Raw genomic sequence first — 14,189 nt, 5'->3', positions numbered from 1 at the left:
ATATAAATTGGTGAGGAAGATGATTGAATTTAAAGCTTTCTAAAATTCTTGTTTTGTCCAGGAAGAAGACACAGGTTAATTTTAGGCTCTGTTAAGTATATTTGGTAAAATTTCAGGAGTAACCGATAAAAATTAGAAACATAGCCATAACTTCTAAACTAAGAGAGGAAAAAATGGACTAAGGAAATAAATCAAAAAAGTCAAATAATCTTTAAAAGGCAAGAAAAGTTAGAAAAAGAGGGAATTCCCTGGCAGTCCAGTGGTTAGGACTCTGCACTTTCACTGCCATGGGCCTGGGTTCAATCCCTTGTCGTGCAACTACGATCACATAAGCTGCGTGGTGTGGCCCCCCCAAAAAAGAAGAGAAACATAGAACAGGTGAGAAAAACGGGTCAAATATAATGGCATATTTAAATCTAAATTTATTAGTAACTATATTAGAAGTGGCTTAATGTTCCAGTTAAAAGACACAGATTGTCTACATGAATATAAAACTTTTAAAACAATAGGAGACATACTTAAATCATAAAGATATGGAAAAGTTGAAACAAAAGGCTGAAAACAATATACTGGGCAAATACTGATCAAAAGAAAGCTGGTGGGGACTTCCCTGGTGGAGCAGTGATTAATAATCTGCCTGCCAATGCTGGGGACACGGGTTCGATCACTGGTACGGGAAGATCCCACATGTTGCGGAGCAACTAAGCCCATGTGCCACAACTACTAAGCCTGCGCTCTAGAGCCTGTGAGACACAATGACTGACCCCACGTGCCACAACTACTGAAGGCCACGTGTCTAGAGCCCACGCTCTGCAACAAGAGAAGCCACCACAATGAGAAGCCCACACGGCAACCAAGAGTAGCCCCCGCTCGCCGCAACTAGAGAAAGCCCATGCGCAGCAACAAAGACCCAACGCAGCCAAAAAAAAAGGAAGAAACCTGGTGTGTTCTTATCAGATTACATAAACTTTAAAGAAAAAAGCGGGCTTCCCTGGTGGCGCAGTGGTAAAGAATCCGCCCGCCAATGCAGGGGACACGGGTTCGAGCCCTGGTCCTGGAAGATCTCACATGCCATGGAGCAACTAAGCCCCTGCGCCACAACTACGGAGCCCACGTGTCACAACTACTGAAGTCCGCATGCCTAGAGTCCGTGCTCCACAACAAGAGAAGCCACTACAATGAGAAGCCCACACACTGCAACGAGGAGTAGCCCTCGCTCTCCGCAACTAGAGAAAGCCTGCGCGCAGCAACGAAGACCCAATGCAGCTAAAAATAAATAAATAAAATAAATAAATTTATTTAAAAAAAGACTGAAATATAATCAAAACAAAGCAGTGTTGTTAAAAATAATTAAAAAATAAAGAAAAAAGCATTACAGGGGATGAACAGGGTCAGTGCATAATAATAGATAATTCAATATACGAGGAGGATATAATAATTTTAAATTTGTATACACCTAATAACATAGGCTCAAACTATCAGCAGCAAAAATTGACAGAACTACAGGGAGAAACTGGCAAATTCTCCACTGGAGGGTAACTTTCAACTAGGCTCTTAATTATTAATATATCAAGCAGATGAAAATCATTAAAAGATTTAGATATTGGAACGATATAATTAACAGGCTTGGTCTAACGGAAAATACATAGAACTCTGCATCTAGTAAACAGACAATATACATTCTTATTAAGTATACATGAAACATTTACAAAAATGGCTCATGTAATAGGCCATAAAGCAGAATTCAATAAGTTTCCAAAAATCAGCATCATTCAGATCACATTCCCTAACCATCATGCAACCAAGCTTGAGGTCAGCAACAAAAGAATAAATTAAAAATCTCATATACACTTAGAGGGCTTCCCTGGTGGCGCAGTGGTTGGGAGTCCGCCTGCCGACGCAGGGGACACGGGTTCGTGCCCCGGTCCGGGAAGATCCCACATGCCGCGGAGCGGCTGGGCCCGTGAGCCATGGCCGCTGAGCCTGCGCTTCCGGAGCCTGTGCTCCGCAATGGGAGAGGCCACAACAGTGAGAGGCCCGCGTACAGCAAAACAAAAAAAACAAAAAAAAACGTAGAACCAAATGATAATAAAAAGTATGCATTCTTACAGACCTATCCTGTTAGATTACAATTAATTTTTTTTGCCTGTCTCTCCACTACACTTTGACTCCTCTGTTGGGGACCATGCAGCCATCTTTGTTCTCCTCCTGCTTGCCATGGTGCCTGGTTGAGTAGGTACTCAATATTTAGTTAAATATTGAGTATTTTAAAATTTACATATTTAAACTTAAATATTAAATAAATTTAAATACTCAACTAAAATAGCAGCTCTGGAACCCTGCCTCTATCTATTTTACTCCTACCTTCTTGGCCTCATCCCGTGTCATGGAGATTTCACCAGAAATCTGTGCATTACTTGGCTTATTTTCACTGTGTCCCAGCCAAGCAGTGGCTTAGACAGCCCTGTATCTCCTCATGCATTTAACAATGAAAAGGAGATGATAGGAGGGTAATGGAGATGGTTTTTTCATCATCCATGTTTGGAAAGGTGAGCTGGTAGCGCCATCCTTGACATGAAGGAGCTGCTTAAACACAAATTGGATTAACAAAACAGGATTAGAGCCTGCTGGAAGGTGTTATATACTTATAAACTGCTCTGTGGAAGCTCCTCTTGTTTTCATTACAAGCCCATACTCCACAGAGTCAGTCAAATGAAATATGGAATTAGTCAATTACTAAAAAAGAAATGAAATATCTAAAATGAAGTGACTAAGTTTTAATAATGCCAAGAAAGTTGAATTAGGCAATAATAGTTTAGTTTAGCAAAACCATAACTAGATCATTTGAAATGACAGTTTTAACACGGTAAGAAATAAACTCACTGAAAATGGTCTCTATTCTATCTCCTCCATCAAGAGGAATAATATTCAAACAAAAATATGATTAAGAGGTGACTTTAAGAAAGGAAAAATAATATGAGCTATGTGAGAAGTTTCAGACTTATCTGGACATTTCAAATGAATTGAAGTCCCATTAAAATCCCAAGACACTGAAAGAATCTGCAAATGTGAACCCAGCACTCCTGTCCGTAATCTTTGAGAAACTACGGAGTATACAAAGGTGACAAAAGATAAAGAGAAGCCAAGGCACTAACTTTCTGAGAAAGGAGGAAAAGGTGAGTTATGTATGGAATATGCCAGCAGTAAACTTGAGGCTGATTCCTGGCAAAAATTCTAAGAGGTTCAAATCTGCCATTTAATGACCCTGGATCCTGGACAAAACTTTGCTATAAGGAGTAAATGAAATAGTTAAAGCATTTATTATAGCACCTCTTACACAGAAAACTCTCGGTAGATGGTAGCTATTACCATTTTCGTCTCTCTAGCACTTCAAAGCAAAGGTGGTAACAACTAGGTAGTACTGACTAGGGTTCTTCAAGATCAAGTCTCATCTAACTAACCTCATTTTTCTGGCAAGGTGGAGTACGTGGAGAGAGAAGGTATTGCTAGGCCATGTAAATCAGGAAGGTGTCTTCATTTTGAAATGGCATTAAATAAAATCTCTTATACTATTCTTATGAAAAGACTGGATTTTAGGAGAGCTAGGTGACTGAATAACCATATTCACAGAATTGCTCATGAACTTGACCTCTCCATGCTTGTTTCCTTATCTGTAGAAGGAGTACTACTTACTTGGTTGTTATACAAATTAAAGCCCTTAGAACAGTGCCTGGCATTTAGTCACCATTATATAAATGTTTGTTAAATGAACTCGAACAGAAGTTTCTAGTGGCATGCTTGCACAGCACTTGGCTCCAACCTCTTCAACATTTCTTTTTTTTTTTTTTCTCTTCAACATTTCTATCAGAAACTTGTTAAATTTTTCTAGTGTGCTGATCAAATTCTCAGATGGTATAAATGTTGAATGATGAAATCAAAATCCAAAAAGACATTGACAGGCTAGGGCTATGAAATGAAATATATGAGAAAAAATTAGGGGAAAAAGTGTTTTATAAGTACTAGCCTGGCTTGCCAGAACTCTCTGTGGACAAGAAAGGGAAATTTGGTTGACTCCAAGTTCAGCATATATAAAACAGTGTGTCTGGCAATTAACGCAGTGGTTAAGAATCCATCTTGCAATGCAGGGGACGCCGGTTCGACCCCTGGTCGGGGAACTAAGATCCCACATGCCATGGGGCAACTAAGCCCACGTGCCACAACTATTGAGCTCGCGTGCCGCAAACTACAGAGCTCGTGCACCACAACTAGAGAGGAGCCCACGCATTGCAATGAAAGATCTCGTGTGCCACAACTACGACCTGACGCAGCCAAATAAATAAATAAATAAAAATAAATAAAGAAATTAACTTAAAAAAAGAGAGAGAGAACTGCAGCGCTCTGACTGTCTGGACATAGATGCCAAGATGGCGGGCACAACTTGCCCATCATAAACTTTTCTCTCCCCTGCCCCTCCTTAGGTTCCTCCTCAGTAGTGGCTCCGGGTTTAAGGATGGGCTTCAGAACACAGATAAACAGGAAATATGAGGTAGGAATGAACCATACTTCGAACTCATCTGGGTAGCAGGAAACATCCTCAGGTGGGAATAGGAAGATAGCCTCAAGGTTTGTGAAGAAATACAGTTAGAAGTTTATCAGGGCACCTAATGGCTCACTGTGCTACAAGCTAAAGTAAATTCCCCTCTAATCATGATTACCACAGGACTTATCTAATCTATTTCCTATAGGAAATCAAGCTACTCCCAGGCATTTTATCAAGCTTATTCCTTGTAATAATCCCTATCCCTGACAAAAGAAGATTTTGTCATCCCACAGTACAGATAAAAAATTGAGGCAAAGAAGTAAAGTGAATTGCCCTGGGTCACACAGAACTAGAATTACAACTTAGTATCTAATCTTAGAGTGCACTACATGAGTTTCGGAAGGGAGCATACTGGAATCATATTATGTCCTTCAAGAAAAGCCCTATTTACCTTAATCTCTGCGAGAAAGAAGATTAATTGCATTTTCCTTGGTGCATGCCAAAGATATTGAGTAGACGCTTTAAATTCCACATGTTTATTCTAATCCTTTCCCAAACACTTGTAAAGCCTTGCTTTGACCATTAGAAAGATGCTGTAAATTAACTTAAAAAAATAAGGCAAATATTTGTTTGCTAGAATCTCTAAGGAAAGCAATTAATCAAGAAAGTTGTATAGGACAACCACGCTATTTCAGGTCACCTAGGAAAAGAAACTATCCAAATAGATACAAATCCAGATGGCCAGCTCCTTCTGTGCCACCAGCCCCACAATCCATTCCCAGGCCAACCTCATTGTCTAGGGACTGGATAGATGAAGGTTGAGGGAAAGCATGTGTTTAATTTTAAAAGTTCCATGCAAACATCAGTTATTGTTAAAATAATTTATGTATTTCACCCAATTATTGAACAAATCTTTGTTCATTATAAAAACCTAGAAAAAGAAGTTAGGCAAATCAAAATGAAACAAAAAGCACCCACTATGCTACCAGCCAGTAAGAACCTTTTGTACCTATTTACAAATTGGGTATTTTCTGCAACTCATTTCTCTGATCAGGCCATGAGAAAATCAGCCAAAAGCTGTAACCTTAAGGTTCTGCGTGTAGTTTCTCTTTAATTAAGGAGGGAAAATGGTGACTCATCCATTGACGTCTATCTTTTCTTTTATTGGCACTTGTCCCAGAAGAGATAAGGCCACTACACAATATATCTGGCAGTAAAAAAAAGAGATAAATTCCTAATTCCATCTTACTGGTCTGAAAAATTTACACCACAATTCTAGGATTAAGTCATTTACTCAAACCAGCAAATATCACAGCCAAAATGGATTGAGTGTCTATCTCTTTTTTTTTAAAGTGTGTATCTCTTTATCTATACACACACATAGTCACATATACTGAAGGCCATGATTTTAAATATATCTTGGCTGGATTCTTCCTGTCTCTTGGAGAAAAGAAACATACATACTCAGAACCCACACAAGGGCTGGTCAAGAACACATCGATAATCAGAAAAAGGTGAGTACAGTAGACTCTTTCCAAATAGTGAGCAGTGCTACCAGGAGAGCACCAAATTTCAATTCATTTCTTTTTTCCATCATAAGGAAAAATCATGCCATTACCTTTTTGTTCACAGCCACACCATCCTCACAGTCGAGTACTGCACAATCCACATTCAGAGAGGGAATCTTCTTAATCTTCTTTTCATCATTTCCAGGAACATAGAGCACGGCCCTTCGCGGAATGTATTTGTGATTGGGTGAGGAACTGTACCCAAGCCTGGACACATCAGCTGCCAGAGATGCTTTCCTGCAGAAGACATAATTAGAATGAGTCAAGAATAGAATTCACTTACAAATTTTTGAAAAACCTTATTTTAATACAAAATTAAAATAGAAAACATGGATAATTTTTTTAACTTAGGGCAGAACATAATCACACATAACAACTAGGAAAACAATAATAACAGAAATAATCAAGCAACAGAATGTCATTTTGGCTGAGGTTTAAAAAATATATAATACTGTTTACTGACACAATCTTCTGAGAAAAGAAGGAAGGTGTAGCTATCTCTTCTTGGAAAAACACTTCCAGCATTAGTATGCTGTCCAGATAGCATCCATGGAGAAAAAAGTAAAGAAATTTACATCTAAAAGGTCCTAAAGAACAATACTATCTACAATTATATGAAAGTAAAAAGTAGAAAATGAACAATCTATGTAAACAAAGTCTATGGCTCTCTCCCTGACAATGAATCTTTTTAAGTAGACAAATAAGTGATTCAAGTTCAATTTTAACAACAGACAAGGCTGGCTGGCTACTTCTTAAGTCAGCAAAGACCATTATTAGCTCTGTAATTATGGGCAACTTGATTGCTGGAAACTTCAGATTCTTCATCTGTAAAAATAATACTCATGTTGCAGGTTGCTGAGAAAATTAAGTTAAAGGAAATAATGCACATGAAGCGCTCAGCCGGAGCCTGGGGGTTATCAGCTCGAGGTGGTAGGTGGGTGTAGCGGGAATGGCAGCCACTGCTGCTGTTCTTAATGGAGAAACTCTAGCTGTCAGTAGCCCTGCCTGCTCGTAAACTCTGCTCTCTCCCCGCTTCTCCTATTGTACTAAGTTTAGCCTCCTGTGGAAATAAGAGGAGTTGGCCAGAAGCTCCCTTGGCCCACCGCAGCCCTCTCCTCTAACCTGGTCCATAGTTTGGTCCCGTGAAAACCATGTTTTAGCCCATAACACATGGCAAAGGAAGATGAAATCAGCTTTCACAATCAACACCAGTTACATAATTTGAATCACCTGTGCAAAATAAAAGTGCAGAGCCCTTGTTCAAAATTTATAGGGAATTTCAAGATGGCAACAGAAGAACATCACACAAAGCACCAGACCCTTCTAAGCATAGGGCCATCCGTGACTGTGCAGGTCACACATCCATGAAACCAGCCCTGTCCATAACAGATGGAGCTGTACGTCATGAAAATCCCAGTTAAAGAAAGGTGAAAGCCCCAGCAAACTGGATAACACCCTACTGTTCTACTCCCCCGGGGTAAACAGCACCATCCTTTCAAAAATATGCCAGCTGTATTCTTCATGAAAGCTCTTGACATTTAGTAGTTATCCTACGTTAATGCCATCAAATATTTTACACAGTTGTTAACATTTTGCCATGATCAGTGTGTCTTGTGACAATGTATCTCAAGAAAAAATCAGCGTCTTTTTGGTGGCCTATCAATTTTGTTAAGGGCCCCCTCATTCTTTCTTGAAACTAACCTTAATTAAATCTAAAACGTGAGTCGAAGTCTTATTTTTCCATAACATAAGCATTGTGCTATGTGAGATATGGTGACATATAGATGGGTTTTAAAAGTGTACATATATTACAAGACATTTATCTAATATTGATATTAAATATAGTATGGACAGATAATTGAGAATTCCCAAAGTATCTGTCATCGTTTTATACTGATTAAAAATATCTGATTTATCTTAAAAAAGAGAAAATATAATGATGTAATAGCAACAACCACATTTTACTTATTCGTACTGGAAACCAGAATTTGCAACATATGCATTTCCTTTAAAATCGTAAAAATGCAATTAAAAGAGATGAAATTTTTATTTACCAAGAAATGCTTAAGGCAAAATCACTCCTCATGAGGATTTGCTGTAACTGCACATGTAAAAGCCAAAGAGACCTTCATTTCATGAAAATTCTCATGGAGATTTCCTCCATGCGAAATAGCTTCTGACTGCCAATTTGGATCCAGCCACTGTGATCTCCAAGCCACACCACCTGAATCTCAAAGCCTGAGCCACTCAGACATGGCTGACAGGTCATACCACTGTCACATGCTAAGCACTAGAGCAAATCATTCCTAGGATGTTTATATATGATGTGTAATTTTCTAAAACAGATGATCATTTAAAAAATCTTCTGCCACTCGTAAAGATGTTTCTGGCTTCCCAGATAAAGTCTCCTATAATCACTGAAACATTATTTTCCTCTTATAATCCCCTGCTCAAAAATTGTCAACAGCTCCCCATTATCTACAGGATAGGTAGATATCTACCTACATTGAATGTAGGTAATGTAGTCTCAGCTGAGAGCCCTTTTCTCAATTTATATCCCACTATTCCCATGTTGCAACTATCTACCCTGGGAAAATTAGATTATGACTGTCCACATATGCTGTATTGTTTCCATTGTACCTTTGCTTCTGCTCGAAAAGTATTTCCCCTAGGTTTATTTGAAACTTACAGATCTTTCTAGCTTCAAGGTTTATTTGAAACTTACAGATCTTTCTAGCTTAGTTCAATGTCCACCTAACTGCGGAGTCTTTTTTGACCATTCATCTTTAGACTTTCTCATCTTTAAAAACAGCATTTATCACTGGTAACCAAACCAGAAGCAGCAAAGGACTGGCTCTGCCATCATGGCTAAAGTTAATCAAGGGGCACATGCATTCTGGAAAGCCAATGGATGCTACAAATCAAGACACTTAAAAAAGTTTCCTGCTTTTTGACCCAGTAATTTCAAGTAATTTGACCCCATTCCTTTTGGGAACTGCTATAGATTAAATGTGTACTCCCCAAAATTCATATGTTGAAACATAATCCCCAGTATGATGGTATTTGGAGGTGGGGCATCTGGGAGGTGACTAAGTCACGAGGGCAGAACCTAGGAGAATAATGCCCTTATAAAAGAGACACCAGAGGGCTTCCCTGGTGGAGCAGTGGTTGGGAGTCCTCCTGCCAATGCAGGGGACGTGGGTTCGTGCCCCAGTCCGGGAAGATCCCACATGCTGAGGAGTGGCTGGGCCCGTGAGCCATGGCTGCTGAGCCTGCGCTCCGCAACGGGAGAGGCCGCAACAGTGAGAGGCCCACGTACCGCAAAAAAAATTAAAAAAAGAGACACTAGAGAGCTCCCTAGCCCCTTCTGCCATGGGAGGACTCAGTGAAAAGGCTGACATTTATGAACCAGGAAGTACATTATTATCAGACACTGAATCTTCCAGAGCATTGATCTTGGACTCCCCAGCCTCCAGAACTGTGAGAAATAAATTTCTGTTGTTTATAAGCCACCCAGTCTATGCTATTCTGTTACAGTAGCAGCCCAAATGGATTAAGACAGGAATCTATCTCAAGAAAATGAACAGGAATAAAACTACGTATATATAATATTAAGAACTGAAAACAACCTTTAGGTCCAACAGTAGGATAAATTACAGTACCTACATTCAATGGAATATTATGCCATCATTAAAAATTGTGTTTATAAAAATATTTAATGTGAAGTGAAGATTGTTATTTTTAAACAGAGGATATAACATTACATATGCAGTAACATCTCAACTTTATAAAAAATACAAAGAAAAATATCTGGAAGGAAATACATCAAAATGTGATTAGGGATGCCTCTGAATTTTAGAATTTGGGATTAAGACTTTTCTGCTTCCAGGGACTTCCCTGGTGCAGCAGTGGTTAAGAATCTGCCTGCCAACGCAGGGGACACAGGCTTGAGCCCTGGTCTGGGAAGATCCCACATGCTGCGGAGCAACTAAGCCCATGCACCACAACTACTGAGACTGCGCTCTAGAGCCCACAAGCCACAACTACTGAAGCCCACGTGCCTAGAGCCTGTGCTCTGCAACAAGAGAAGCTACCGCATTGAGAAGCCCATGCACAGCAACAAAGACCCAACGCAGCCAAAAATAAATAAACAAATAAAAGATTTTTCTGCTTCTGCACAGTTTTTTCCTATTTTGCACATTTACCAGAAGAAGCATCACTCTTTTTAAAAAAAATCCTTTTATAATAGGCTTAAAACAAACCAATAAAATCACTTGAAAGGTCTCAAGTGGCAGCATAATATAGTGGAGAGAATAAGAACCACCTATATGAAATTGCTGACATCTAACCATTTTGGCCTACAAAAATGCTAATTTTATGTGGTTCATGCCAATATTGTGACTGGCAGTCAGAAGATGGGGTGAGAAGCAAGCAAGAAATGTCAACTTCCTCTTAGGTGAGAAGCAACATAATAGCTGTCTCATACAGGGGAGAGCTCACCACAGGCAGTAAAGCAGTATGTACGTCCATAGCTACTATGATCATCTGACACCTGTCACCCACATGCGATGCTGGTCCGTGTAGACCAGCATCAGGAATCTTGTTGGACACAAGTGCCCTCAACTAGATCACAAGCAACCGAGGGAGGGGAAGTCTTACGTCTCCCCCACGTTGCTTACCACAGGGTCTTGCAGACAAGAGCACAGAATTCCTGTTACCTCGTTACCCAACCAACGCCAGCTGTCCAGAAGTGGGTATGTAAGACTGATCTGCAACCACACTATCCTTATACTTCTTGGGCAAGAGTCAAGTTTTAGTGGTGATTACAGGTAGGAGGTCATTTTTATTCCCTCTCTCCTTTGCCATCCTGGAAGCTTTAACCCAACCCATGGCCTGTTGCTTCTCCTTTGTTTATCTCCTCCTTCCTGTAAATACAGATGACGTCCTAGTTTGGGGCCTCGTTCACCTTTACTGAGATGACTGTGGAAACCTCTTATTTATCCTCACTGCCTCCACTTTGTTCTCTTGTTCATACATTCAGTGAGTACTGAGGAAGCATGCACTGGGTGACCTGCGCAGGGTCTCCACTAGCACACCTGGCAGGTCCCTTTGTGCAAATTAGAAAAAGGTGTCCCCTCGAGCCTGCCAGCAGGTGGAAGGGCAAAGAGGTGCCGCCTGCTCCTGAGGCGGCAACTTTGATGCGTAGAGGAGAGCTGAAGCTCAGCCCCACGCGTGGCTTCTGTAGGCACCCTGATCAGGGCACACCCCGTACAACCAACTGCATGAGATTGCACTGACCGGCACTGTGCTGAGCACTGCAGGGAGGCGGCCCAAAAGATACAGGTCAAGTCCAGAAGGTCCAGGGAGGAACACCCAGAGGATGGCCTGCAAGCAGCTCAGGAAGGCTAAAGGTCTGTACAGAATGAAGCTTCAGGGAGAAAGATCAAAGGCAGCAAGACTGTTTGGAATAATAAGGAAGAGAAAGGTGTAGAGGGGGTTTGGGCTTCAGGTCCTGTTGCAGACTCTGAGGTCCCAGAGGGGGCTGTCACTGGGCAGATGGCAGGAGCCCGTCGTGGCTTCCCCAAACCTCCCTCCTCCTGTACTGCTGGCGTGTCCTCTCCTTCCCCCATCTCCGGCTGTTTCAAAATCTGTTCCCTACTTGAGTTGTGTTCAGCACTGACTACTGCGTATGAATACAATTGCAGTAGGTGCAAGATCTAACTTATTTTATTTTATCTTACATATTTGGAGTTAGGGCCTCTTGATAGTCAACATGTAAATATATTCAAACAATATGCAAAACAGGGGCGTAAGATGAGTTGAAAAAAATCTGGTAGCCTTATGGTGAGTTCTCTCTACAGAGGGAATTTTTTTAGATAAGACATCCCTTGGCAGGTCCAGGGGTTCTTCTGGCTGGAGGGGGGTCCCTACTGGCCTTGTTTGGGTCTTCTCCCTTTCCTCCTCCACCTGATACCATTTATTAACCATTTATACCACAAGAGGCAGAGCTAGTCCCTAATACTGCTGGGGTTCTCCACCTGGGATTCAATATCACCACCACCTGGGGAGCTTTAAAAACTTGTCAATTCTGGACCCCACCCAGCGCAATCAAATTAAATTCACTGGCAATAGGGCCCAGGCTCAGTATATAATTTTTTTTCTTTTTTTTTAGCTCTCTAGGTTCTTGCCACTTAAGTGAGGTGTTGCTATAGACCAGCTATGCTGGTCTCTTATCTGTTCTCATGTGAGACTCTCCCATGTCTCATGGGAGCAACTACCATCACCATGTGGGAAGTTGTTAGAAATGCAGAGTCTAAGGCTCCCACTGAATCAGAAGCTGCATATTAACAAATCTCCAGGGGACGCTTATCTCATGAAAGTTTGAGAATGCTGTTCTAGGCTGACTCAAACTCCGGGGCATAGTGGAATCACCTGGGGAGCTTTCAAATATGCTGACGCTAAAGCTCAGTCACAGAAATTCTGAAGTCATTGGCCTGGGGCAAGGCTGAGGCTCTGGAACTTAAAAGCCCCCTAGGTGATTCAGATGTATAGCCAAGTTGAAGGACCACTGTACTAGATGATCCCAATGTGTAGCCATTGCCCTAATGCAGGAAATTTTGCTCCAACGAAAACTTCTCTTAAGTGAGTCATATGTTACTATTATATACAAGTAGATGATACGAAAGTAATAATAAAGTCGTAACTAAAAATGCAGCAAACTTGGGGAAAAAATCCATGTTTAAGGAAAAGTCTTTCTGATAAAAAAATGACAAACTGCTAACAATATTTGACATAGCAGCAATAATTAAGCTAATGTCCATTTGAGGATCTGCCATTTGATATGTGACTTCTCATCCAAGCTAGTGGTTTCTTTACTTAGCTGATAGCTAGTACAGAGGTCTCTACTTTGGCTGCACATTACAATCACCTGGAGAACTTAGAAAAAGAAAAAAACCTCAGGCCACACTCCAGCCCAATTAAATCAGAGCCTTGTGGTGAGTCGCAGGCAACAGTGTTTCTTTAAAGCTTCAAGGGAGACTCCAAGGTGCAGCCAAGGATGAGAACCTCAGCACCATGGTTTCAAAGTACCACCAAAGTGTCTTACTGGTCCTAGAAAGGATCTGGGATTGCTGGACTTTAAAAGTTGCCAGCACGTAATCCTACCATATTTAGGCAGGGGAGCTGGGTACCAATTATGCAACTTCCCACTAATGAAGTGACTGGGAATGATAACTTTGAGAGGAATGGCAGTTTTCCTTGCTTGGAAACCATGATGCTGTACATGCCCACCCACTGAATCAGTAGCCATCATGGCAGGGTTTGGAAGTGGGGGGCCGGGGAGAGGGTGATCACCAAGAAGTCCTTGCTGAGCCTGCAGTTCAAACTAGATTCTTAGAACAAGTCCATAGTGAATAGAAGGAAGTCTGCTAATTTCCAACTGCTTGAGGGTCCAAACCTCAAGCTCCCAGGAGGCAGAGTGAGCAAGGACAGGGCATGTGAAATAAAGGAAGTCCCTGCCAGTAGCAGGGACTAAGCTCGTCAGATGCTGAGAGAAGCTTGTGGGGGGAAAGCATGAGTGATGAAACTGGGGAATATTCTGCCTGGCTCCCACTCTTTAGGAACTTTCTATTTGTCTTCTGCAGTGAGGGATATATTGGGTTAGCCAAAAAGTTAGTTCAGGTTTTTCGTAAGATGTTACGGAGAAACCCAAACAAACTTTTTGGCCAACCCAATAGCTCCAGGGCTAGAAAATGCTCTACCCTTCCCCAACTTAGTTTCTCATGACCAGTGAGCCCTGAGGTAACAAAATAGTTGCATCAGAGGAGTTTTGCTGAAGCCAGTACTGGTGCCTCAGATTCGGGTATTACACTGCTGAATCTTACCCATTTATGTATTTTCCAAAAAGTCACATTTCCCCTTAGGTGGAGCCAGTGTAACTTAAATTTACAGCTTTCACAAAAACCACATGATCATCTCAGTAGATGTAGAAAAAAGCATTTGACAAAATCTTTTATGATTAAAACAGTCAACAAACTAGATTTGAAGGGGAACCACCAAATCCTGAGAAAGGACTAAATTGA

At 41.0% G+C, this 14,189-nt stretch overlaps 1 protein-coding gene across 4 annotated transcripts in view; it reads right to left on the bottom strand.

The window, feature by feature from the left end:
• Positions 1-14,189, bottom strand: part of CLYBL (citramalyl-CoA lyase) — a 266,190-nt gene that overhangs the window by 93,256 nt on the left and 158,745 nt on the right. For all 4 annotated transcript variants that reach the window (XM_059995771.1, XM_059995770.1, XM_059995772.1 and 1 more), the window contains exon 2: positions 6,159-6,345. In XM_059995771.1, the coding sequence (XP_059851754.1) occupies positions 6,159-6,345 (187 nt within the window). The remainder of the gene's footprint in view (positions 1-6,158; positions 6,346-14,189) is intronic.

This window comes from Delphinus delphis, chromosome 18, assembly GCF_949987515.2.
Source record: "Delphinus delphis chromosome 18, mDelDel1.2, whole genome shotgun sequence".
NCBI classification, from domain to species: Eukaryota; Metazoa; Chordata; class Mammalia; order Artiodactyla; family Delphinidae; genus Delphinus; species Delphinus delphis.
Note: the sequence above shows the minus strand (reverse complement) of the source record. Positions and strands in the feature narration are given on the sequence as shown.